Here is a 23363-nt window from a genome sequence, read left to right as displayed (position 1 = left end):
TATGCTTTTTCTGGGAAGAGAAGACTCTGCTCCTCCCCTCAGCAGCCTTCACAGGGAAGAAGACTTCCACCTACATGCCCAGACTATTCCTCTGCCTGCTCACTGTGTTTCTCCAAGGAAGGAGGACGGGCAAATCCAGAAACTGTCGGAAGTGCTCAGTGGACCTCATTTTCCTTGGAGGGCAGGGTCATTGTTAAAGGTCAGTGTTTATGCATAGTTCAGATGCTTATATTCTCCTCCTCTTCGATCCACTGAGACGACAAGGAAGCCAGAGCCTTGATCTACCCTATGGGAGGAGGGCTGACCATCTTTTCTCTTTGGCCGGGGTATCTCTGCCTTTAAAGAAGAAAGCCCAGGTTGGCTTAACCCTGGCTCTGGGCACAGAAGGCACCTTCTCAGGTCTGCCTCATTCACCTTTGGCACTGGTGGGTGTGCGCTGCTTTGTTCTTTGGCAGCATCATAGTGGCAGATCTCACACCAGAGTTTAATGGTGGGATCTGAAGGCCAGCAGAGAAGAGATTCAGGATGGAGGCCATGTGGTCTCTTGACTTTAGCCACATTCTGTATACCAGCTTTTATCACAGTTTTGCATAGGCTACCTGGGCAATTGTTTGGAAATTTGTAAAATTGATTTTTTTTTCCCATTTAGTGATTGAACTTTTGTGTAATCTTTGGCATGATGGGGAGTTCATCAGGGTATCTGCAGGGCTGTGTGGGAGGATTTGCACACAGAACTCACCTGAGTGCCTGACACAGTTTTAAATGACTTTCTTCTTGGTTTGCTGTAAAAGGGAAAGGGAGGTGAAAAATAGGCAGTGTGCTCCAGTGGCAAGAGCAAAGCCTTAAATGTTTGAACCTATAGTTCTGAAGCATAACTAGTAGTGTGGTCATGGGCAAGGTAATTGATTCCTCTGAGAATTACTTTTTAACCTGTAAAACCGGGATTTTTTTAAGCCTACGTTTTAAAGGAGGCTCTGAGATTAAACAACGTCATAAAGTAGTATAATACACATTTAAAGAAATGTTAGTTCTCTTTCTCTATTCATCATGAAATTCAGGATATCAAAGGCACATTAAAGTTCTATGGCAAGGGTATTAATTACAAGAATAGCTTTTAAAGCAAAGGTATTAGCACTGTATATTAAATTTCTCTGGAAATCTCTGCGGCAGTTCCTCAGCATTCATTTATTTCTTTACATGTAAACATTATAACATCAGATTGCACATTTTATCTACTTATAGAGCCACTCAGGCGTCCAGAAGTTCTGAATTTGCTTTTGCATTGTTGGTGTGCATAAGAGGCAAGGAAAGCTTTCATTTCTGAAATCGAGTCTCAAAAGGAATGACAGGCTTTGCAAAGTTCTATCCAAATCATTTCTAGACATTAAGTCCTAATTATTCTCTGCAGTCTGTCTTTAAAATGGTTTGTATTGATATTGTGATTTGACATTTGCTGGGAAGGCAGGAATCAGTGGGATGAGTGAACAGCCTATAGCAGCTTGCGGTGCAATAGGAAACAAAAACTCAGGTTATACTGAAAGATGGCACTTGGACAACACTTTAGAATCTACAGACTCGATGAGTGCAATAGTGTATTTGATCCTTGCAGCAACCCTGAAGAAAGATATTCTTAGCCCTTTCAACAGATGAAAATACTGTGACTCCAAAAAAGAATTTACCAGAAATAGGCTTGGTTAACTTAATTTTTACTGCAGTCTTGGCAAGTGAGCATTATCATTCCCATTTTACAGATGAGGAAACAGAGGTTTCAGAGAGGTTAAATATATACATATAGGTAGTATAATGCACAGAAAATAATAAGACCCAGTGCCTGCCTCTTTCCTTCCTCCTTCCCTCCCTCCCTCCCTTCCTTCCCTCTTTAGGTCACTATCTCTCTCTCTTTTCCCCTTCCCTCCCTCTGCCTGCGTCCCTGTCTCTTTTTCTGCATCTTTGTCTCTCTCTCATCACCACATGCAGACCAGATACATTGTTCTATAGTCACCAGAAGTATTTTCTAGTCTTTCCTTTGTTTACTCTTCTTGGAGAGAAACATCTGTGGGCATGTGGAAATTAAAGGAAAGAGCTGGGTAAGCACTGTCTCTCTCTCTCTCTCTCTCTCTTTTTTGCCAGAGTCCATTAATTTTTGCTTTGAGGGCTAAGAATTAGCTGTGGTCATATAAGTAGAGACTGCCTCATCTGCCAAAAAAATCCATGACAGAAGAAATGCGAGTGAAAAGCACCCACCATCTGTTCAGTTGCAAAGCATCAAACAGAAACAAAATGAGTTGGAGAGGGAACCAGCACGTATTAAAGAAAGCTTTTGCTGTGTCTGGGGTAAATGGGCCACCCAATTCCCACAGCATATGGATTGTCTGGTCAGAGTTCAGCTTCCTTCATTGTCAGGATTTTTCTCTTCACTAGGTGAGGTTGGGGTGTGGGCTGTATTTCAGTTATGGGCTTCACCTTGAATTCTAGAGTCGGAGACTCCTTCTGACTAGCTGCTGCGTGAGGGTCCAGGTCTCTTCCCCCTGAACCCCAGGAACTAGGGCATCAAGGCTTGCTCCCCTCCCCTGCCCCCATCACACCACCTGGAAAGAAATCCTGTCCAGGCCAGCTGGGAAGCCTGAGGCTCGTTTCTCGTGGAGGACAGCGGCCCCTTCTCCTGTCCAGTGCCAAGTACAGATCCTCGGGCTCATCCTGGTCTCCATCTCTCTCATCCCCCACATCCAGTCAGTCACTGTGAACCATCAACTCTCTGCCCTAAATATCTTAAAAATTCTTCCTCTTCTGTCCACCCTTCTGCCCACTCTCTTGTCCTTATTATTTCTTGCCAGATTTTGTTTTTCAATTGCCTCCTAATTGGTCATCCCAAATCCAGATCTCACTCCCACCTCTCCACCATCCCCATTCATTATGATCCTTCTAAACATGAATCTGATCACATCATCTCTTTCATTAAAAATGCTTCAATAAAGACTCCTCTGCCAACCAGTTACACTCCTTAAAGAGCTTCACAACTTCTACCCTCCAGAATGCTCTATTCCCAGCCCTTCCTCCCCTTAATTTTTCTCAGACTTTTCCATGACCTGGTGAGCTCCTTTAGGAGCCAGGTGAGCTGTCACTGTCATCTCCTCTGGGAAGCCTGCTCCAGAGGCAAAAGGATTACTTTTGCCTCACCACAACTCCCACACATTGAATCCCAGCTTACACCTTGCCCATCACAATAGTCACCACCCCATATGATAGCTGTTTGGCTAATTGTCTTTTAGCCCTACTAGATCAGCTTTATGATGACAGAGACCCTGACTGTATATCCCCACTCTCCAGCACAAACTGTCACACTGATGTTTGTCGCATGTTTGCTGGGAATGTCAACACCTTGAGCTCCAGGAGTCCAGAGGAAGCAACAGACACGGCCATGCCCTTCTCGCCTACCACCTTCCCATCAACAAGAGTGACTACAGGAGCCCAGCAGATTTGGCTGAATCTTGCAAGGCCCCACCAACACTCATAGCTCGCCAGCCTGAGGTGCCTTCTCTCAGGACCCTAGTCCTCACAGGCTCTTAGGCATTCAAGAAACTCATTCTTTCCTCATATTCTCTGGTACCCTTCTTCTGATTTATTAATTGGATAGCTATAAATATCTACATACATAGCATATACATATCTACCTATATGTCTACCTTCGTAGTATATAAGGAGCTATGTATGTAGTATATACACCTGGACAGATACATATATATTCCTTATGTCTTAGTCTAATTTCACCAGAGTATACAGTCCAGGAGGGCAGGGATTTTGTTCTTGTAATCTTTTTTTGTTTGGAGATTTATTCCTAGTGTTTGGAACAAGTCTGGAACATAATAACCATCAGTGGCTATTGGTGGGAGGACTCCTAGTCCACATTTGGCAGCAGTAGGTAGGCCTCCCCCCACATTAATAACTTTAAAAACGGTAAAATGAAGCATAAAGAAAACCACACAAAAGTACAGCTTAATTTGTTCTTATAAAGTGTCTGCCTTTGTAATGGCCATCAATTCCTGACATAGATCTTTGCAGGGCACACCAAAAGCCCATCCATGAGCCCTGTCCGAGTCATAATACTATCTCTCAACCTCAATTAATCACTTTCCATTTCCATTTCTTTATAGTTTTATCCTTTCTTTATAGACACTACAGTTTAGTCTCACCCATTTTTATTAAATCTGATTTGTCTTTTAAATCTTAAAATCTGTAACTTCTCTCTTTATCCTTTTATCTTCCTTACAATGTATTTATTGAAAAACACATGCCTCTGACCCATAGCATTTCTCCCTCTCTGGATTTTACTGGTGTGTACATATTCAACATTCTCTGTCCTCTATAATTCTGAAAACTGGAAGCTGGATTCAAAGGCCTGATCAAATGTAGGTTTGATGCCACTGGTAAGACCATAGGTGGTATTGTGCGCCTCCACCAGGAGGTATGGTTTTCTCTCTTATTTGTGTTGATAGCATCCTCTGATGCTCAGTTTGTAGATCCATTAATTCATTATGGGTTGGAATATGATGATATTTTAATTCTTTTATTTCTTTAAAATATTTTAGCTAGGATATCATAAAATTCTTTTATGATATTTCCCCTCACTTACTATTTAGTGATCTTATGGTATAGTCCATACAGAAAAGACACTTGTTTATCTCACTTTTTTACAAGTTTTCTAGATAATCAGCCAGTTCCCTATCATCCACTAAAGACTACAAACTTAAAAAAATCATTACAAACTCATAATGCTAAATAAATTTGCTGGGTTTTCATAAGTGTTTTAATAATTATCCCTGTTACAGCTCAAATTATTCCATCTTTGGACAGTGGGAACTTCTATAATGTGGCTCCTGGGTTCTTTTGACATGATCCTAATAGTGTTTGATGACATCCTTGCTTTCTTGTAGGACAAGATGTTCTAGGCTTGTCTAGCATATTTCCTGTTTCAGCCCTAAAATTAGCCATATCTCCAATTTTTTTTTAAAAAACAGAGATATTACTTCAAGACCACAATCTAGCCCTGAGGTATGCTCATAGATGCAGAGCTGGTCATTCTTTCTAAATCTTCCCATAGGTGTTTCTCCAGTCCAGGATATCATCTTCCATTTAATTAGTTGTTATGTCTTCTTAGGTGCCTCTTTGCTGTGACATTTTCTCAGACTTCCCTTGGTTTAAATGACTTTGACAGTTTTGAGGAACACTGGTGAGGTGTTTTGTAAACTGTCCCTCAATTGAGATTTGTCTGAAATTTTCTTCATGATTACATTATGGTTTTGGGGAGGAAGATCACAGAGGTTATGTGCCATTGTTACTAGATCCCATCAACATAACTTATCACTGTTGGTGTTAACCTTTATCCCCTGGCTGAGGTAGTGTTTGTAAGGTTTCTCCATATGTGCCCCCTGTACTTAGTTTACTCTTTGGAAGAAAGTCACTTTTGCTGTTGCCCATACTTAAGGAGTGGGGAGTTAAATTCCTCCTCACTGAGGATGGATTATCTTCATAAAATGTGTAGACTTTCTTTGCGTGGGAGACATACCATTAATTTATATTAATATGGACTGGCGGATATTTATTTTATATTGTGGATTATAAATAAATACTACATTGTTTATTTTGTTCCTCAATTTATTCCAGCTTTGGGCCTTGGGGGCTCTTTTATTGGCTCCTGTGTCCCTTTGAAATACTCCCATTATCATGTGTGTGTGTGTGTGTGTGTGTGTGTGTATGTGTATGTATGTATGTTTTAACACATTCTTATTTTCTGGCCCTATGAGATAGCCAAGGCGAATCTTGTATATTTCCTGCCCCACTGTTAGAATCAGACAGTTCTCCAAGGATCCTTGGTTCCTTTTATTGGATATTGGCATTAGAAACCAAGATGTGAGTGGTAGATGTGCTCATTACCACTGAGGTGTCATTGTTTCCAGGCCCTCTCCACTGACAAAGAAAGGAAATGTATGTGTATATTCCAACCTGTGCACATAAACATATCTATAAATATTCCTACATGTAATCATCTCTACCTATATTAAGCTATGCATGAGTTCATACAGATGTCTCCAACTCTAATCGATTACCACAGGGATCTTTCTAACTTTCTCCCTTTGCTTGTATGTAAACTTCCATTCCAACAATGAGAAAACTGACTCCCACCATCTGCCATTCATTTACACAATTGTTTAGTTCCAGTATACACATAAAGGTGTTGCAAATTCTTAATCCATGCCTCAGTGGGAAACTCCTATATCAACTAGAGTACAGTGCTTAAATGCAGTTTCTCTTGCCTTTAATCCTACAAACGTCTCTCATTTTCAAAGCTACTTAGTACACCGTTTTACCCCCCACATCCCCTTCAGGGAGGTTGCTTCATACACTTTTAACACAGATTCTTTTGTCACAGTCTGATTCCATCATGGGATCCCCTAAACTCCTAAATAAAATGTTTTGAAGCCTGTATATGTTAAAGTTCATTCTCTGTGCTGTAAAGTTTTATAGATTTTGATACATGCATAGTGTCAGGTATATACCATTACAGTACACTGAATGAACCACCTTAAAAAACATGCTGGACTTCATCTATTTAATTCTCCTTTCCCTCATTTCCCAAACTCCTCTCACCTAATGATCTATTTACCATTTCTATAGTTTTGTCTTTTCCAGAACATTATATAAATGGAATAATACATATAAAGCCTTTCAAACTGGTTTCTTTCACTTAGGAATATGGCATTTAAGGTTCATTGATGTTTTTGTGTGGCTGATATCTTGTTCCTTCTTATAGTGGAATCTTACTTCATTGTCTGGATATGCCACAGAGTTTTTGTTGTTGTTCCCTCCAGCAAATGGTATTGACAGTTGTTTATTTATTTACTTATTTATTGATTTATATATTAGTCATTTTGCTGGGTATGTAGTGGTAGGTCATTGTTTTAATTTAAATTTCCCTTATGGCCAACGACGTTGAGCATTTTTCACATGCCTATTTGGTATCTGTATATCTTGTTTGGTGAGTTGTTTGTTTAAATCTTTTGTCCATTTAAAAATTTGGATTGTTTTTTAATTGTTGAGTTTTAGGAGTTCTTTGAATATTTTGGACGCAAATCTTTTCCCAGGTACATATTTTACAAATATTTTCTTCTGGTCTGTGGTTTGTGTTTTCATTCTCAAAACAGTGTCTTCCACAGATCAGACATTTTAAATTTCAGTAAAGTCCAACTTATAAATTTTTTCTTTCATGGATCATAATTTTGGTGGTGTGTCTGAAAACTCATCACCAAATTCAAAACCAAAATTTTATTTATGTTTTCTTCCAGAAATTTTATACTTTTGCATTTAGGTATATAAACCATCTTGTGTTAATTTTTGTGAAGGTTTAAGGTCTGTATATAGGCTCAAGTTTTTGCATATGGATACCCAATTTTTTAATTTATTTTTAAATTTTACTTTAAGTTCTGGGATACATGTGCAGAATGTGCAGGTTTGTTACATAGGTATACACGTGCCATGGTGGTTTGCTGCACCTATCAACCTGTCATCTAGGTTTTAAGCCCTGCATGCATTAGGTGTTTGTTCTAAAGCCCTCCCTTCCCTTGCCCTCCACCACCGACAGGCCCCGGTGTGTGATGTTCCCCTCCCTGTGTCCATGTGTTCTCATTGTTCAACTCCCACTTATGAGTGAGAACATGCGGTGTTTGGTTTTCTGTTCCCGTGTTAGTTTGCTGATAATTGGACATCCAATTTTACCAGTACCATTAGTTAAAAGGAATAGCCTTTCTCCATGGAAATTTCTTAGCATCTTTGCTGCAAATCAATTGATTATATTTGTATAGGTCTATTTTTGGGGCTTTCCTTTCGGTTCTATTGAGCGATGTGTTTATTCTTTCTTTAGCATCATACTGTAGCTTTATAGTAAGTGTTGAAATGAGGTAGTGTGAATCCTCTAGCTTTGTTGTTATTCTTTTATGATATTGTGTTGGCTATGCTATATTCTTTGTCTTTTCCTACAACCTTTAGCATTGGTTTGTTGATATCTATAAAATAGCTTGCTGAAGTTTTGACTGACAATGCATTGACCTATAGATCAAGTTGGGAAAAATTAACATCTTAACAATATCAAGTGTTCTAATCCATGAACACAGAATATCTCTTCACTTATTTACATCTTTGATTTATTTCATCAGTGTTTTGAAGATTTCTTTACACAGATCTTATACAAATTTTGTTAAATTTATATTTAAGTATTTCATTTTTGGTGCTATTGTAAATAATATTGTTTCTTTAATTTCAGTTTTCAAGTTAGATTGCTGATATAGAGGAAAACAATTGACTTTCATACATTGACATTGTATTCTGTGACTTGACTATATTTGTTTGTTAGTTTTAGAAATGTTTTGGTGGATCCTTTGGGATTTTCTGTATAGAAAGCCATGTCATTGGTGGATAAACATAGTTTTATTTCTTCCTTTCTGATATGTATGCCTTTTATTTCTTTTTGTTGTTTTGTTTCAATAGCTAGGACTTCCAAAATGATATTAAATACAAGTGGTGAGAATGTATTTTTGTTTTGTTTCTGATATTAAGGGGAAAGTTCCAGTCCTTTACCGCTAAAGATGATGTTATCTATAGCTTTTTTTTTTTTGGGAGATATTCTTTATCAAGTTGTAGAAGTTCCCTTCTATTGCTAGTTTCCTGAGAGTTTTTAACATAAATGGACATTGAATTTTATCCAGTGCATTTCTTTGGCAATTGATATGATGATACAATTTTCCTTCTTTAACTTACTAATATGGTGAATCACTATTGTTTGATTTTAGAATGTTGAATAAACTTTGCATACCTGGGAGAAGTTCTGTTGGACCAGGGTGTATACTTCTTTTTACACATTGTGAGATTTCATTTGCTAATATTTTTTTGAGAGGTTTTATGTTTATGTTTATGAGATATTGGTTGGTAGTTTTCCTTTACTTCAGTGTTTTTGCTGGGTTTTTGTATTAGGGTAGTATGACCCAATAAAATGAATTAGAAATTGTTCCCTCTCCTTCTGTTTTCTAAGAGGTTATGGAGAAGTGGTATTGCTTTTTCTTTAAATATTGGTAGAATTCACCAGTGAAACGATTTGGGTCTGATGTTTTATTTCTTGTAAGTTTAAAAATTATTGGTTACCTTTATTAAATAGATATAAGGCTATTCAGATTGTCTTTTTCTTCTCATTGGAATGTAGATAGTTTGTGTCTTTCAACAAATTGGTCCATTGCATCCCAGCTATCAAATTTATGGACATAGAGTTGTTTGTAATATTATTTTCTTATTTAATGTCCATGGGATCACCAGTGAAAACCACTTTTTCATTTATGATGTTGGTAACTTGTGTCTTCTTTTATTTTGAGTAGCTTGGCTAGAGGTTTACCAATTTTATTGATATTGTCAGAGAACTAGATTTTAATTTTGTTGATTTTCTTTATTGTTTTCCTGTTTTTAGTTTTATTGATTTTTGCCCTAATTGGTAGGATTTATTTTCTCCTTTTTGTTACAAGATTAAATTGCTTTTTGTTCTGTAGTTTCCCAAGGTAGAGGCTTAGATTGTTATTTAGATCTCTTTTCTTTTATAATATATGCATTTAATATAAACTTCCCTCTAAGCACTGCTTTCATGGCATCCCACAAATGTGGTAAGTTGTGTTTTCATTTTCATTTAGTTCAAAATATTTTTAAATGTCTCTTGAAATATCTTCTTTCACTCACGTGTGATTGAAGAGTTTGTTATTTAATCTCCAAGTGTTTTGTAATTTTCTAGCTATCTTTCTATTATTGAAGTTTAACTCCACTGTGACTGGAGAACATACTTTGTGTTATTTTTCCTCTTTTAAATTTATGAAGATGTGTTATGACCCAGAATGGGGTCTACCTTCGTTACTGTTCCATGTGAGCTTGAGAAGAATGTGTTTTCTTCCACTGGGTGGAATAGTCTATTAGTATTGATTAGATAAGTTCAGGTTATCTATATCCATAATGATTTCCTGCCTACATGATGTGTTAATTACTGACAGAGGAATGTTGAAGTCTCCAACTATAATAGTGAGTTTATTTATTTTTCCTTTCAGTTCTATCAGTTTTTGCCTCATGTAGTTTGACATTCTCTTGTTAGGCACATAAATGTTCATATTGCTAATTCTTCTTAGAGAATTGACTTTTTAACCACTATGTAATTTCCATTTTTATCTTTGACACTTTTCTTTGTTCTGAGTCTATTTGGTGTGAAATTAATACAGCTACTTAAGTTTTTTTTTTTGATTAGTGTTAGCATGGTATATTTCTTCATTTCTCTAACTTATTTGAGTCTATATCTATAGTGGGCTTCTTGTATACAACATCTATTTGGGTCTTTTTTTAATCCACTCTGACAAGCTCTGCTTTGTAATTGGTATATTGAGAACATTAACATCAAAAAATAATTAATTTTATGCTTGGTTTAACAGCCATCATCTTTGTAACTATCTTTTTCATCCACTGCATTTATTCTTTGTTTGTTCACCTTGTTTAACATTCTCTCTGATTTTGATTGAGCATTTTATATGATTTAATTTTATTTTTTTCTTAGTGTATCAATTATATTTATTTCTTTAAAAAACTTTTTCCAGTGTTTGCTCAAGAGCTTATAATATGTATTTTAAATTAATGTAACTCAACCTTCATACTACTTCATGTGTAATACAGTTACCTTAAAACAAAGCATTCCCAATTCCTTTCTTATGTCCCTTGTGACATTGCTGTTGTTCATCTCACTTTTATCCATATTTATAACCACCAAATACATTGTTAATATTGTTGCTTTAAACAAAAAATAATGTTTTAGATTAACTAAGATTAAGCTCAAAACATTTTACTTAACTTCATTTATTTTTTCTCTGATGCTCTTTCTTTATGGAGATCCAAGTTCTGATCTATATTATTTTCTTGCTGTTTGAAGATATTTTTCACATTTCTTACAGGGAATGTTGGCTAAAAATGTAATTTTTTTCTGAGAAAGTATTTCTTCTCTACTTATAAAGGATATAGAATTCTAGGTTGATGGTTTTTCTTTCAATACTTTAAATACTTGACTCCATGCTCTTCTTGCTTACATGGTTTCTGACAAAAAGTCTGATGTAATTGTTATCTTTGTTCCTTTATAGGTAAGGCAAAGTCCTTCCTTCTGGTAAGATGATGTCCTTCACTGTGGTATCCTTAATATTTTCCCTTTGTCTTTCCTTTTCTGCAGTCTGAATACAATATCTTTTTTTTTTGATGTTTATCCTGGTTGGTTACTTTTATTTAACCAAAGTATTTAACCTTTAAAGTTCTGTGGTTCTGTGATTCTGTGGTTTGTTGTCTGTTATTAATTTTGGAACATTCTTAGCCATTATTACTTTAAATATTTATTTTGCTTAGTTCTCCTTTCTTCTCCTTTTGGTAATCTAATTATGCATATATTTCTTCTTTTGAAATTGTCCCAGAGTTCTTGGATGCTTTGACCCATGTTCCCTGCCCAACCCCCATTCACTTTTTTTCTTTGCATTTCAGTTAGGGAAGTTTCTATTGACATGTCTTCAAACTTACTGATTATTTCCTTGGCCTTTCTGAGCCTACTGATGAGCCTATTGAAGGCATTGAAGGCATTCATTATTGCTGTTATGTGTTTTTAAATTTTTATCCTTTCCTTTTATTTCCTTTGATTCTCTCAGAGTTTCTATCTCTGTTTATGTTGCCCATTTTTTTCTTGAACATTGTCTACTTCTATTAGAACCTTTAATATATTAATAATAGTTATTAAAAATTCCCTGTATGATAACTTTAACACTGTTATATCTGAGTTTGATTCTGATGATTTCTTTGTCTCTTCTTTTTTTTTTTTTGGTATGCCTTGTAATTTTCTGTTGAAAACTGTTCATATTGTATCAGGTAATAGAAACTGAAGTAAATAGATATTTTCTGTGAGGATTTATATCACTCTGGCTGGGAGTTAAGCTATGTTTAAGGTTTGCTATAGCTGTATGTTGCAGTAGCTTCAAATTCCTCTAGAGTATTAGTTTCCCCCCTTGATGTGGGCTTCCCTATGTACTCTTCCTCAGAAAGAATCTGTGTCTTGCAGTTCTTTCAGCTGTTAGTATCCATGGTTACTATACAGGGTCATTGTTGGTGTGACGTTAAGGTATGGGGAAGAAGGCTCTGTCAATCTTTTTAATTTTCTTTTTGACTTAAAAAATGATGTTCTTTCTTTCACTTTCTATCTCTCTCTCTCTCTCTTTTTTTTTTTTTTTTTTTGAGATGGAGTCTAGCTCTGTCACCCAGGCTGGAGTGGAGTGGCGCGATCTCAGCTCACTGCAAGCTCTGCCTCCCAGGTTGACGCCATTCTCCTACCTCAGCCTCCCGAGTAGCTGGGACCACAGGTGCCTGCCACCATGCCCGGCTAATTTTTTATATTTTTAGTAGAGGTGGGGTTTTACCTTGTTAGCCAGGATGGTCTCAATCTCCTGACCTCATGATCCGCATCCCTCAGCCTCCCAAAGTGCTGGGATTAGAGGAGTGAGCTACCGCGCTCGGCCTCTATATCTCTTAAGTAAGTAATTTTTGCTGTGTTTATGTGCTGTATGTTCTCTTTTGCTGTCTTCATTTCTGAAATATATATAGTTTTAAATTTTTATGTATTTCCTGAGTTCTCTTTCCAAATGTCTAAGTTTTTCTAATTTTGGTTAGGTTGTTATTTCATGTCTTGAACCACATTAAGTGCTTCAGCTCCTTTTAAAAGAATAGGTTAAAGTTTTGATATATTTTGTGGGCAAGTCTTTCTGGAGTGCTTTCAATGACTACAAGAAGATTATTCTACTTGTTATTCTCTTATTTTTTATAATAGCTTGGCATAGGATTGCCATCAATATATTTTGTTGCTCATTTTTGTGTAAAACACTTCCCTGAACTTTTAGAAATAGCATGGTTCAGGATTGTTTGTTTATTTTTTTTTTAACTGTATAGAGCTTTCTCTTTGGTTGCTTTCATGTAGTGTTTCAAAACATGATAGCTAGAATCCCTTCCCACTTTAACCTGTATAGCCCTTATTGTAAGTGATTTTGATTTCACTCACACAGTTCCTTTCAGGGCTTTATCATGAGAGGGAGATTAGATGATCAGTTTCACGAGTTCATAGTGTCTTGATGGTTCCAGCTCTTCAGGTCTTTCAAAATGTTATTGGATTGAGCAAACTCCTTCCCACTTTCATTTGCTTTCTTAATTTGGCTCACAGCACTTCTCAGTGCATGTCTCCTGGCTATGTTGAGATAGATCCTTTTGTTGCCCGGTGTGACATGCCCAGTACTTCTTTCTGCTTTCTCCCATATAGGTACTGATATCACACACATTTTGGGGCCATTGGGGGATTGTTGCAACCCACTTCTATGTTGGAATGTTTGGTCTATCACCCTTTTTTGTTATAAATATAGTCTATGAGGTTTTGGTTTTGCTATCTAGTTTGTCAAATTTGTAAGAATTCTGAGACATTAAGAAATGTACCATCTGTGCCATCATCTTCCTGGAATCCCCTCTCTCTTTCTAATGCACGCTGCTAATTAGGGGGAAAGTCAAGCATGGCCAGCCCTTGCATATTAGTTATCTTGAACATCCTTCTTCCATAGCATCATGCTACAATCTTCCTAAAAATCTCCTGGGGTTCCTTCCTGCCCTCAGGAGCAGTTCCAAAGTCTTTAACATAGTTATGAACATTGAACTTCTGCTGATTCTCTCCTTTTTCAGCCATAGTGTCTACTATACTCTTGCACAAGCCCTTTGCTATAGGCTCTCACATTTACTCACTATTCTATAAACATAAGGTCTTTCTCACTTGTATGAATTTGCCAGAGCAGTTTTCCAAATACAATAGTCTCCTACTTTTTTCTCTCTCATCTTACTCAACTCAAATCCTTTTCTGCAAATTTTTCCTTGAAGTCATGTGGTCAGAATGAATCACTGATTTTGATGCAAAGCAGTCTTGTAACTAAAAGCACCGACTCTGTCTCTGGGTTCAAATTTCAGCTCAGATATTACACAGACATGTGACCTGGGATAAATCCTCATCTACAAATGGGAATTGGAATGCTGCCTCACTCATCAGTTATTTTTGAGGCTTTTTGAGACAATCCATGTAAAAGATGTAGTACTTTCCTGGCAGGTATAAGTGTTTAGTAACTGGGAGCCATTGTTAATGTCTTTGTCACCTCCTAAATTATGTCTTAGAGGTTACAGAACCTCTTCTTCCAAAACTGTATCATCCTCAGGGGCTATAATGTTCCTTTGCCTGTATTAAGTATTTAAAAAACATTTGTTGATTTTTTTTAATCATGTGAAAGGGGAAAACTCATGGTGAGTATAGGGAGAAGGCGATTTAGCTGAGAAAAGAGGTAGGAGCTAGCTTATAGTTTAGAGGAGATGAAAAAGCATGGCTATTGGACTAATCCAGAACTAGCTTCAAATCCTGGCTAGAGCATCTATTACCTGGACAATATGCGTCTAATAGAGGGTTGAGAACCCAGGCTCTAGAGCTAGTCTTCCTGGGTTGAATCTAGGCAGTGACATCTTGGAATGATGAGATCTTACGGAATTTATTTCACTATTATGAACCTCAGTTTCCTCCTCTTTAAAGTGAGGATAATCATGGCACCTACCTCATGAGGTTGTCATGGGGATTCCAGAAGCTTTTGTATGTAAAGTATTTAGAACGGTGGCTGGCCACAAACAGGTGTTTGCATTATTATTAAAGTGTTGATTTTGCAGACCCAAGGACGTATGATGCTGTATCTGTGAATGAATTATACTAACGAAAGCACAAGTAAATGGTGATTGACGTTCTTATACTTATTTTCTGCATTCATGGGTGTCATGTCAAATAAGAGTGGGGCCTATTTTCATTTTGGTTGTTTTTATTAAGATTGGGGAAAAGATTATTGTCTGGGCAGAGTTTTGAGATTATTAGCAGAGTAAGACAACCAGAACAGACATTGAAACAGTCAAACGTTTTGGTATGGGTCCTGGACTCAGTTATTTGAAATTCCGATCCTTTGAAAAGTCAGCTGGCTGACTCCAGGTGAGGAATCTCACAAAGATATTTCACCGGATCAATTAGTTCTTTCATATTTACCTTGAAGAAGGAAGCAAACTTTGTATTGCCGTGATAAACAGAAGAACGATAAACGCACAGACCAAGTTTGACTTGAACACTTCATCCCTCATTTGAGAATACTGTAATTAAAAAAACAGAGAATGAGTTACTTTGCAGCAGAGCTGGGTTTTGGAAGAATTAAGTTTTAGTGATATTTGAGGTTGAGGGAAACATCAAGAAGAAACAAAACAATTAGATTTTTTTTTAAATTAAGAATAATTCATATCTTAATAAAACCTTCACAGAGCATTATCCCCATCCCTCCTGCCAACTTTCCAGTGAGAGCCCAGGAGTAAATACAGTGGGAGGGATACTTTGTATGAGCTTATCCAGTTCTTCCCCTCCCTCTGAACTAACATTATTTTAACAGAACAGAAGAGCGCACATCCATATATGCAGCAAATCAAATTCGCATTGACTTTCTTCATGAGTAAACTTAAGTCATTTAAGGATCTTGCACTGTTTTGTGTTAAGTTTGGGAACACAGGGAAATGTTTTACCAGGAAGTCTTTCTGCCTCCTTTTCTTATTAAAAATAAATTCTCAGGCTCTTAAAATAGAAAATAGCCTGAGAGATCTCCAGCTAGTGCAGCCCTTTCATTTCACAGAAGAGAAACCAAGACTAATAGACCAATATGCTTGATGCCCTTCTGTGTCTGCTCAAGGCAGCCCTGGGGAATGGTGGTAACTTTATTTTGATTATCCAGAGTACTCAGTAATTTCATTGTCTAGCTTTAAAAGCTTCTAGAAGGTCAGCACTCAATGCGTATTTGCCTTACTTCTGCCTAGACTCTTGAACCATCTTGGAGCTACTAAGCTGGGGAATATCTACTTCTTCCAGAAGGTGGGAAGTTTTTTAAACTGAAAAAGACCTTAGAATTAGCCTAAACCAAGCCCCACATTTGACCTTAATGAGAGAGAGGTCTAGTAGCCAGCAGGTTATTTTCTTTTTGGGGGACAGAGAACTAAGTGTCACTTTGGAACTTTGTAATCCCTGATTTGCATTTCATGGTTACTTCATACAGGAAGCTGGCAAATAGAGGTCTCACAACATCTTAGGCTCCATGTCCACAATACCAAGACAAGGTTTCAGTCAGGTCAAGAAATAGTAAAATCAGTCCAATCTGTTGTTGATATGGTGTTTGCAATCAACAGTTACATGATTTTTATTCTCTTCTGACTTCTTGGTGTGGTCTGGGTTTTAGACTGAACCCCGCTTCTCAGTGTCATAGCTAAGGTTTGGAGAATATCCTGCAGTTGTTGAGCTCTCTGGGTGAAGCACCATGCTGTTTAGAGACTGCACAGTTATTGCTTTTGCAGGGCAATGCTTTTTCTACTCTCCAGTATTAAGGCCTCTGTCCACTTGCTGACAACCTGCTTATTATCTGGAGGGGAGCCAGGAACATGGCTCTGAAGAATCACTCTAAGTCATCCTCAATCCTGATAAAACCACAGAAAACCCATATTATTAATAGTTATCAATGGTGCTACCCAAGAACAGGTCACAATCATAGAGGCCTACCCAGAGCAGCTCGAAAGTTATTTAGCCACAACACAGTTAATTCAAAGAAAGATAAATGTTTGAATTTCTTCTAACAACAAATTACAGAGGATCTAATTATTCTTTGTTGGCTTACTGGTTAATTTTTTTTTTTTTTTGAGATGGAGTCTCGCTCTGTTGCCCAGGCTGTAGTGCAGTGGTGTAATCTTGGCTCACTGCAAGCTCCACCTCCCGGGTTCATGCTATTCTCCTGCCTCAGCCTCACGAGTAGCTAGCATTACAGGTGCCCACCACCACACCTGGCTACTTTTTTGTAATTTTAGTAGAGACGGGGTTTCACTGGATTAGCCAGGATGGTCTCGATCTCCTGACCTCATGATCTGCTTGCCTTGGCCTCCCAAAGTGCTAGGATTACAGGCATGAGCCACTGCGCTCGGCCATCTTACTGGTTAATTTTCAACCAGCATGATTGCATAGATTTGATAATGAACATTTAAAAACAGCAGTAATAATAATTTTAGTGTAGTTAATCAGTACACTAAAATTCCTCCTTTTCTTCTTCTTCTTTTTCTTTTTTTGAGATGGAAACTTGCTCTTGTCACCCAGGCTGGAGGGCAATGGCACGACCTCGGCTCACTGCAACCTCCGCCTCCTGGGTTCAAGTGATTTTCCTGCCTCAGCCTCCCAAATAGCTGGGATTACAGGCACCCACCACCACGCGTGGCTAATTTTTGTATTTCTAGGAGAGATGGGGTTTCACCATGTTGGCCAGGCTGGTCTCAAACTCCTGACCTCGTGATCCACCCACCTCGGCCTCCCAAAGTGCTGGGATTACAGGCATGAGCCACCGTGCCTGGCCCTTTTCTTCTTTTATGTCATCCATCATCATCATCATCATCATCATCATCATCATCATCATCATCACTTGTCATCATCACTATCATCATCACAGCATCTTGGACTTGTAATTGACCATTGCCTTCCCAATTCAGAAATCCATTTCATAACATTCTTGATGTCTACTCAAAGGTCTGTTGATTATCATCCGATGACCTTCTCTGCTTTATCTGGGAAAGTGGGTTTCTTTTCTCTGGTCCTGAGCAGGGCATCTCAGGATTCCAAACACCCTCAACTTGAACACTCAGATCCTGAGCCTGAGAGCTCATTCCTTTGTAAAGGCTTCCTTTCCATTATTGACCCATGATCCTATGAAAAGATCCTTTCCTATAGATCCCAAGCCTGAGTCTCTGTGACTCCTTTCATGAATGTTTTTTACTGATGACTTAAAAAATGTCACATGATCATCATTTGTCCAGACTAAAGTTGCAGAAGATATTATATTTTCAATTTTCTTCAGATGGCAAATAGGGTGGAGACAAAGTATGAAGACTTACTTTGCTTTTAGATCTGTCATTATTTTATTGTGAGCAAAGCCAATTTCCTTGAACATCACTTTTCTCATCTGTCAAATGGGAACATTAATACAGTTCTTAAGTTTGGCATTAATGTAGTTCATAAGTTTGAAGCATTCTATTATTTTCCTGTTTGAACTTCAGTGCCTAGCATAGCCACATAAAAGAAGAATCTTATAATATTTGTGAAGTTGACATCATCAAATATAAAATACTGGGTTTCAGAATGTGGTGTATTGTTACTTTGGAAAAGCAAGGAGAGCAGGACTTCGAAAAGAAAATTCCTAATTGGCTCAAAATGGTAGAGTACTGAGACTGAGTAGTGATTCATTTCACTTCCTCCTGACTTGTAAAGGTCTGAACACTCTGGCTCATAGCTTTATTAAGTTAGTTGTGTGCTTATGCCTGCCAAAGTTAGAGACTCCTTGTCTCAGCCCTCTTCTGTCCTCACCTGACCCCACTTATCCTTTTATATCTCAGTTGTGAGCATGAACTAATCAAGAGGTAGATTAACTGGGTTTGAATCCCAGCTGTAACACCTATGGATAAAATCTTTAAGCTTTCTATGTCTTAGTTTCCTTATCTAGAAAATGGATATAATAATAGGAATTATCTCGTAAGGGTTACTGGGAGAATGAAATGAGGTAATATGTATAAGATGCTTAGAACAGTGCCTTGCACATGATAACCCTATATAAATGTTACCTAGTGTCAATCAATTAATTATACTTATTTTATTTCTATACTTTCATCTATGTGAACCTTGCCTTTTCAATGGTGTTGCCTTGCAGGATGCTGTCTTCTATTCCTCTGTACAGTATTGTACCTTGCACTCAGCAGTGACCCCAAAAGTGTTGTTGACCGATTTTTCCACCATGTTATAAAAGATTCTTCTAAAGAAATTATGATCTCATGTGTGTTTTTTTTTAACTCGGAAGAAGACTCCATTCTCATTATTCCCCTTGCTTCTCGAAAGATTACCCACCACCGGGTAGAATTCTTAACTTTTATAGGATCCTTAGGAAAAATGTTCTTGGAAATGACCTGTGAACGCTTATAATTTACTGAGCCCTTGGTCTACAAGAGAACTTGGCAATCTCACACACACACACACACACACACACATACACACACACATATATATTTTTCAGAAAAACTTGAGGATCAGAAATATGAAAGAGCTTGTCATGGTCAGTTGGTGGCAAAATTCAGACACTTGGAACAAATTACAAATACTTCCTTGGAGATCTTAGATTAGGATTTGGAATATTATTATTTCTCAATCTTTAGGGTCTTAGTTGATTCAAAAAAGGGTCAAAATCTAGGGTAAGGAATTTGAATAACAATGACTAATATCTAGTGCAAGGCTGGTTCTGTGCTACGTGCTTTACATGAATGTTCTCATTTAATTATTACAGGTCTTGTTTATCATATCCTCACTTTGTAGATAAAGAAACTGAGGATTTGAATAACTGAGCAACTCAATCACACCTTCACAGATTGCAAATAGAGAATCCAAAGAGCTTTGCTCAAGAATGCAGGGTCTCACTGGCTACTGCTTCCTTGATGTTTTCAGAGTAAGGCTATCTTGTTCATAGATGCATGATCAGATTTCTTGGGTATATTTCAGTGATGCAATTTATAATACAAAGAAAGGGAATGTATTAAAAATTTGAGCCTATGTAAATCTTGGTTAGAATGAAAGTGAAGCATATAGGCAAAGAATGGATATTAGAAACAGCCTAAGAATTAGTTTAATAAAATGCCACTGCTATATTTTCTTGATTGACGAATGAATCCTCAGAACAATGCAGTGCAAAATAATGAGCCCCTTTTTAGGCCAGGATGGGTGAACTGATAATAGGGAAGAAAACAAAAGACGGTAGATTTTATTTAAATGCAACAGAAGACGAGTGACCATAATCTTCAAATGATAAAGAAATCATTTCAAAAATGAAAATTCCTATTTGATTTGATGAAATTCAGACTCGTTCCTTCTGAGGAAGTGGAGCAGGATAAACTTGTGTTTCATTTTGTTCATGTCTGGGGATTCTGGCCCTGAATTATCTTGAAAGACATATTCAGAAATGAAATCATAGTCATGAGGGTCAGTGGGTTTTTAGATCCACCACAAAGAAGCTGGGAAACCCCAGTCTGATCACAGAAAAAAAAAAATCTATTTCAGATTCCTTATCCACAGAGAGATGATCAGGGAAGTTCCCTTACAGAGGTGATGGACAGAGCTTCCAGCCTTCCATGTTTCCACGCCTGGGATAGTCCTAAGAACTCTTCCTAGGTGAGGGGGAGGAAAACCACAGTGCTTTCCTAGACTTTCCATTTTGACTGTAAGCTGAAAGGTACTGAACAATTCTTACGTTTCTATAAGATGTAGAAGATGCTTATAACTAAAACAATTATCTAGTTAATTGCCTAAACTATAACTGTACTCTGTCTTTTTCTTTCTTTCTTTCTTTCTCTCTCTCTCTCTTTCTCTTTCTTTCTTTCTCTCTCTCTCTCTTTCTCTCTTTCTCTCTTTCTTGACAGACTTTCACTCTTGTTGCCCAGGTTGCAATGCGATGGTGTGATCTCGCCTCAACACAACCTCCGCCTTGCGAGTTCAAGCGATTCTTCTGCCTCAGCCTCCCGTGTAGCTGGGATTACAGGCATACGCCACCACGTCCAGCTAATTTTTTGTATTTTTAGTAGAGACAGGGTTTCTCCATGTTGGTCAGGCTGGTCTCGAACTCCCAACCTCAGGTGATCTGCTTGCCTCAGCCTTCCAAAGTGCTGGGCTCACAGGCGTGAGCCACTGTGCCCGGCCACTCTGTCTTTGTATCAAAGATTGTAGGTGAGATTATAGAATCTTCTAGATGGAGTGAATTGTAATTGTTATCTTGCTCCAACCTTTACTAATGCCAGTTTAACTCAGTAATGTCTCTCAGGTATGAGCCGTTAACTCCTGCTTGAATATTTCCAGTATTGGGGGAAATCAGCTCCTCACTTGGGAGCCCATTTCATCTTTGGATAAATTTAGTTTGATGAAAGAAAATTTTCTAGCACATCTTTTATTAGTATATATTAATATATTTGTAAAAGAAAATTCTCAACTGGGATAATCTGTTCATTTTGCGTTAGTGGATGAAAAAATTTAACCACTGTTCTGTTGTTAAATTCATGCATTCTGTAGCATGGCAGTAGCCTAGAGCATCCTTCAAATAGACCATTTGGACTGGAAGCAGTGGCTCATGCCTGTAATTCCAGTGCTTTGGGAGGCTGAGGTGGGTGGATCGTCTGCGGTCAGGAGTTCGAGGCCATCCTGGCCAACATGGTGAAACCCTGTCTCTACTAAAAATACAAAAATTAGCTGGGTGTGGTGGTGTGCACCTGTAGTCCCAGCTACTCAGGAGGATGAGGCAGGAGAATCACTTGAACCCAGGAGGCGGAGGTTGCATTGAGTCCAAGATGGCGCCATTGCACTTCAGCCTAGAAGACAAAGTGAGACACTGACTCAAACAAAACAAAACAAAAAACAAACAAAAAAATTTGGATAAAAGGCATAATTGCAATGAGACTAAGTTTCAGCAATTTTTACATTTTGAAATAGGCTGTCTTCTCTATCTTGGTTCCTACATCAATAAAATTGTTATTAAGAGCAATTCTATGAGTGACAGGTGAGTGTGCAGAATCTCTCACTGACATACTTCTTCCCAAGTAAACTGACCTTTGAACAAATGTGGATTTAATCATGTTAAGTTGACTCACAAGGCAACATGCTAACATGTATTTAAGATTGACGGGCTCAGAAGTGCAAGGCTGGGAGAACACCTGCCCAGGGGTGACAGAAGACCCCAGGGTGGTAATACATTTCCTAACGTTATGCTCTTCCTTGGTAGTGGGGTTAGACTGGGCACATGAGAATTTCAAGAAGAACTTTAAAAAACTTTCCAAACCACCGTTCTTCCAGCTCACTCTCCCCCAAATCTTCCATCCTTGAGAGGAAGAACTCTTCATTTCTTGAGTGGTCCAGCCCCCCACCCCCACCCCCAGCCATGGAGAAGCCAAAAGAGTGGTAACTATTGCTATATTCTTTACCTAGAAGTCCCTGGTTGTAGATGATAATGATGTCTACACATGAAGCATTAAAATTGCTTCAGTGATCAGGTCAATGGCCTCATAATTCTGTAATTCTATATTATACCATTATAGGGGAAATTGGAATTTCTGACTCAGAAAATGCTGGCTTTATGGGACAGGAGCTAATTGGTCTGATTAAAAAATACACACGAAATGGCACTTGATATCGTTTGATTACCTAGAGGGTGGTAGAAACAGCTGTAATTTTGCAAGGTAATATCAAGACAATAAAGGAGTCTTATAAGGCTACTGTCCTGACTAAGGGATGGATTTCTTCCCTAAGCCTCTTTGAAACCTGTCCTTCATATCTGAAGGAGGAGGCCAAGGTATTCATACTATGTTGGGACTTACTAGAGTGGTAAAAACTGAAGAGGAGCCTGATGCTATAACAGAATAAATCTTTAAAAACTATTTTAATAATAAGATCTTGAAAATGACTAGGAGATACGTGATTTAGAAAAATGAAAGAGAAAAGCTGAGACCATTTGGTTCATGCTCCATATTCCCATTTCTGCTCATCTAAATAAGACATGGAGTGGTTCAACAAATTCTGAATGTCTCCAAGACAAAAATGCACATTTTGCTTATTAGCTAATTCCAGAGTCCAACATCCTAACCCATCAGAAAATTCATTCGTTTGCTTAGCCTTCTTTTCTTTGCCCAGATTTCTCCTTTATTGTTTTATTCTAATCATTACAACTCCAATAAAGGTTGATGCGATGAAGTAAGAAACATTTTAGAGTTTATGATGTATTTTTCTTGAAGTTTTTAAAGCCTCCATTTAACTTTGATTTTCTTTATAAATGACAGAAAAAAACTGAGACACATTCTGGACACAGCTAAGAACCAACTGTACTCAGCCAAATAATTATCTAAAGATTCCCTTGTGTGGCAAATCCTTGGTTTTATGTGGCTGCTAATGGAAAAAAGTAACATTAAATGAATGTTTTTGAAAATACTCAGCACAGAACTTGGTTCATAGTAAGCACTATTTACAATAATTATCATAATATAAAACTGGCAAAAGCTTAGTTGTGTGTAACAAATGAAGCTCATTCAATTTCAGTTTTGTTTAATATGAATTTGATCTTTTTTTTTTTTTTTTT

General features: G+C 37.7%; 1 protein-coding gene across 2 annotated transcripts in view; it reads right to left on the bottom strand.

The window, feature by feature from the left end:
• The window catches only part of ADCY8 (adenylate cyclase 8 (brain)), a 283450-nt gene that overhangs the window by 70259 nt on the left and 189828 nt on the right, over positions 1 to 23363 (bottom strand). Inside the window, exon 9 of one of the 2 annotated variants that reach the window (XM_011968626.1) lies at positions 15191 to 15291. The exons of the other annotated variant lie outside the window; for it this stretch is intronic. Within the exon in view, the coding sequence (XP_011824016.1) occupies positions 15191 to 15291 (101 nt within the window). The remainder of the gene's footprint in view (positions 1 to 15190; positions 15292 to 23363) is intronic. 2 annotated transcript variants of the gene reach the window in all.

The sequence above is a fragment of the Mandrillus leucophaeus genome, unplaced genomic scaffold (assembly GCF_000951045.1).
Source record: "Mandrillus leucophaeus isolate KB7577 unplaced genomic scaffold, Mleu.le_1.0 Scaffold851, whole genome shotgun sequence".
Classification (NCBI taxonomy): Eukaryota; Metazoa; Chordata; class Mammalia; order Primates; family Cercopithecidae; genus Mandrillus; species Mandrillus leucophaeus.
The sequence above is the reverse complement of the archived record's forward strand: the minus strand, read 5'-3'. Positions and strand labels throughout refer to the sequence as shown.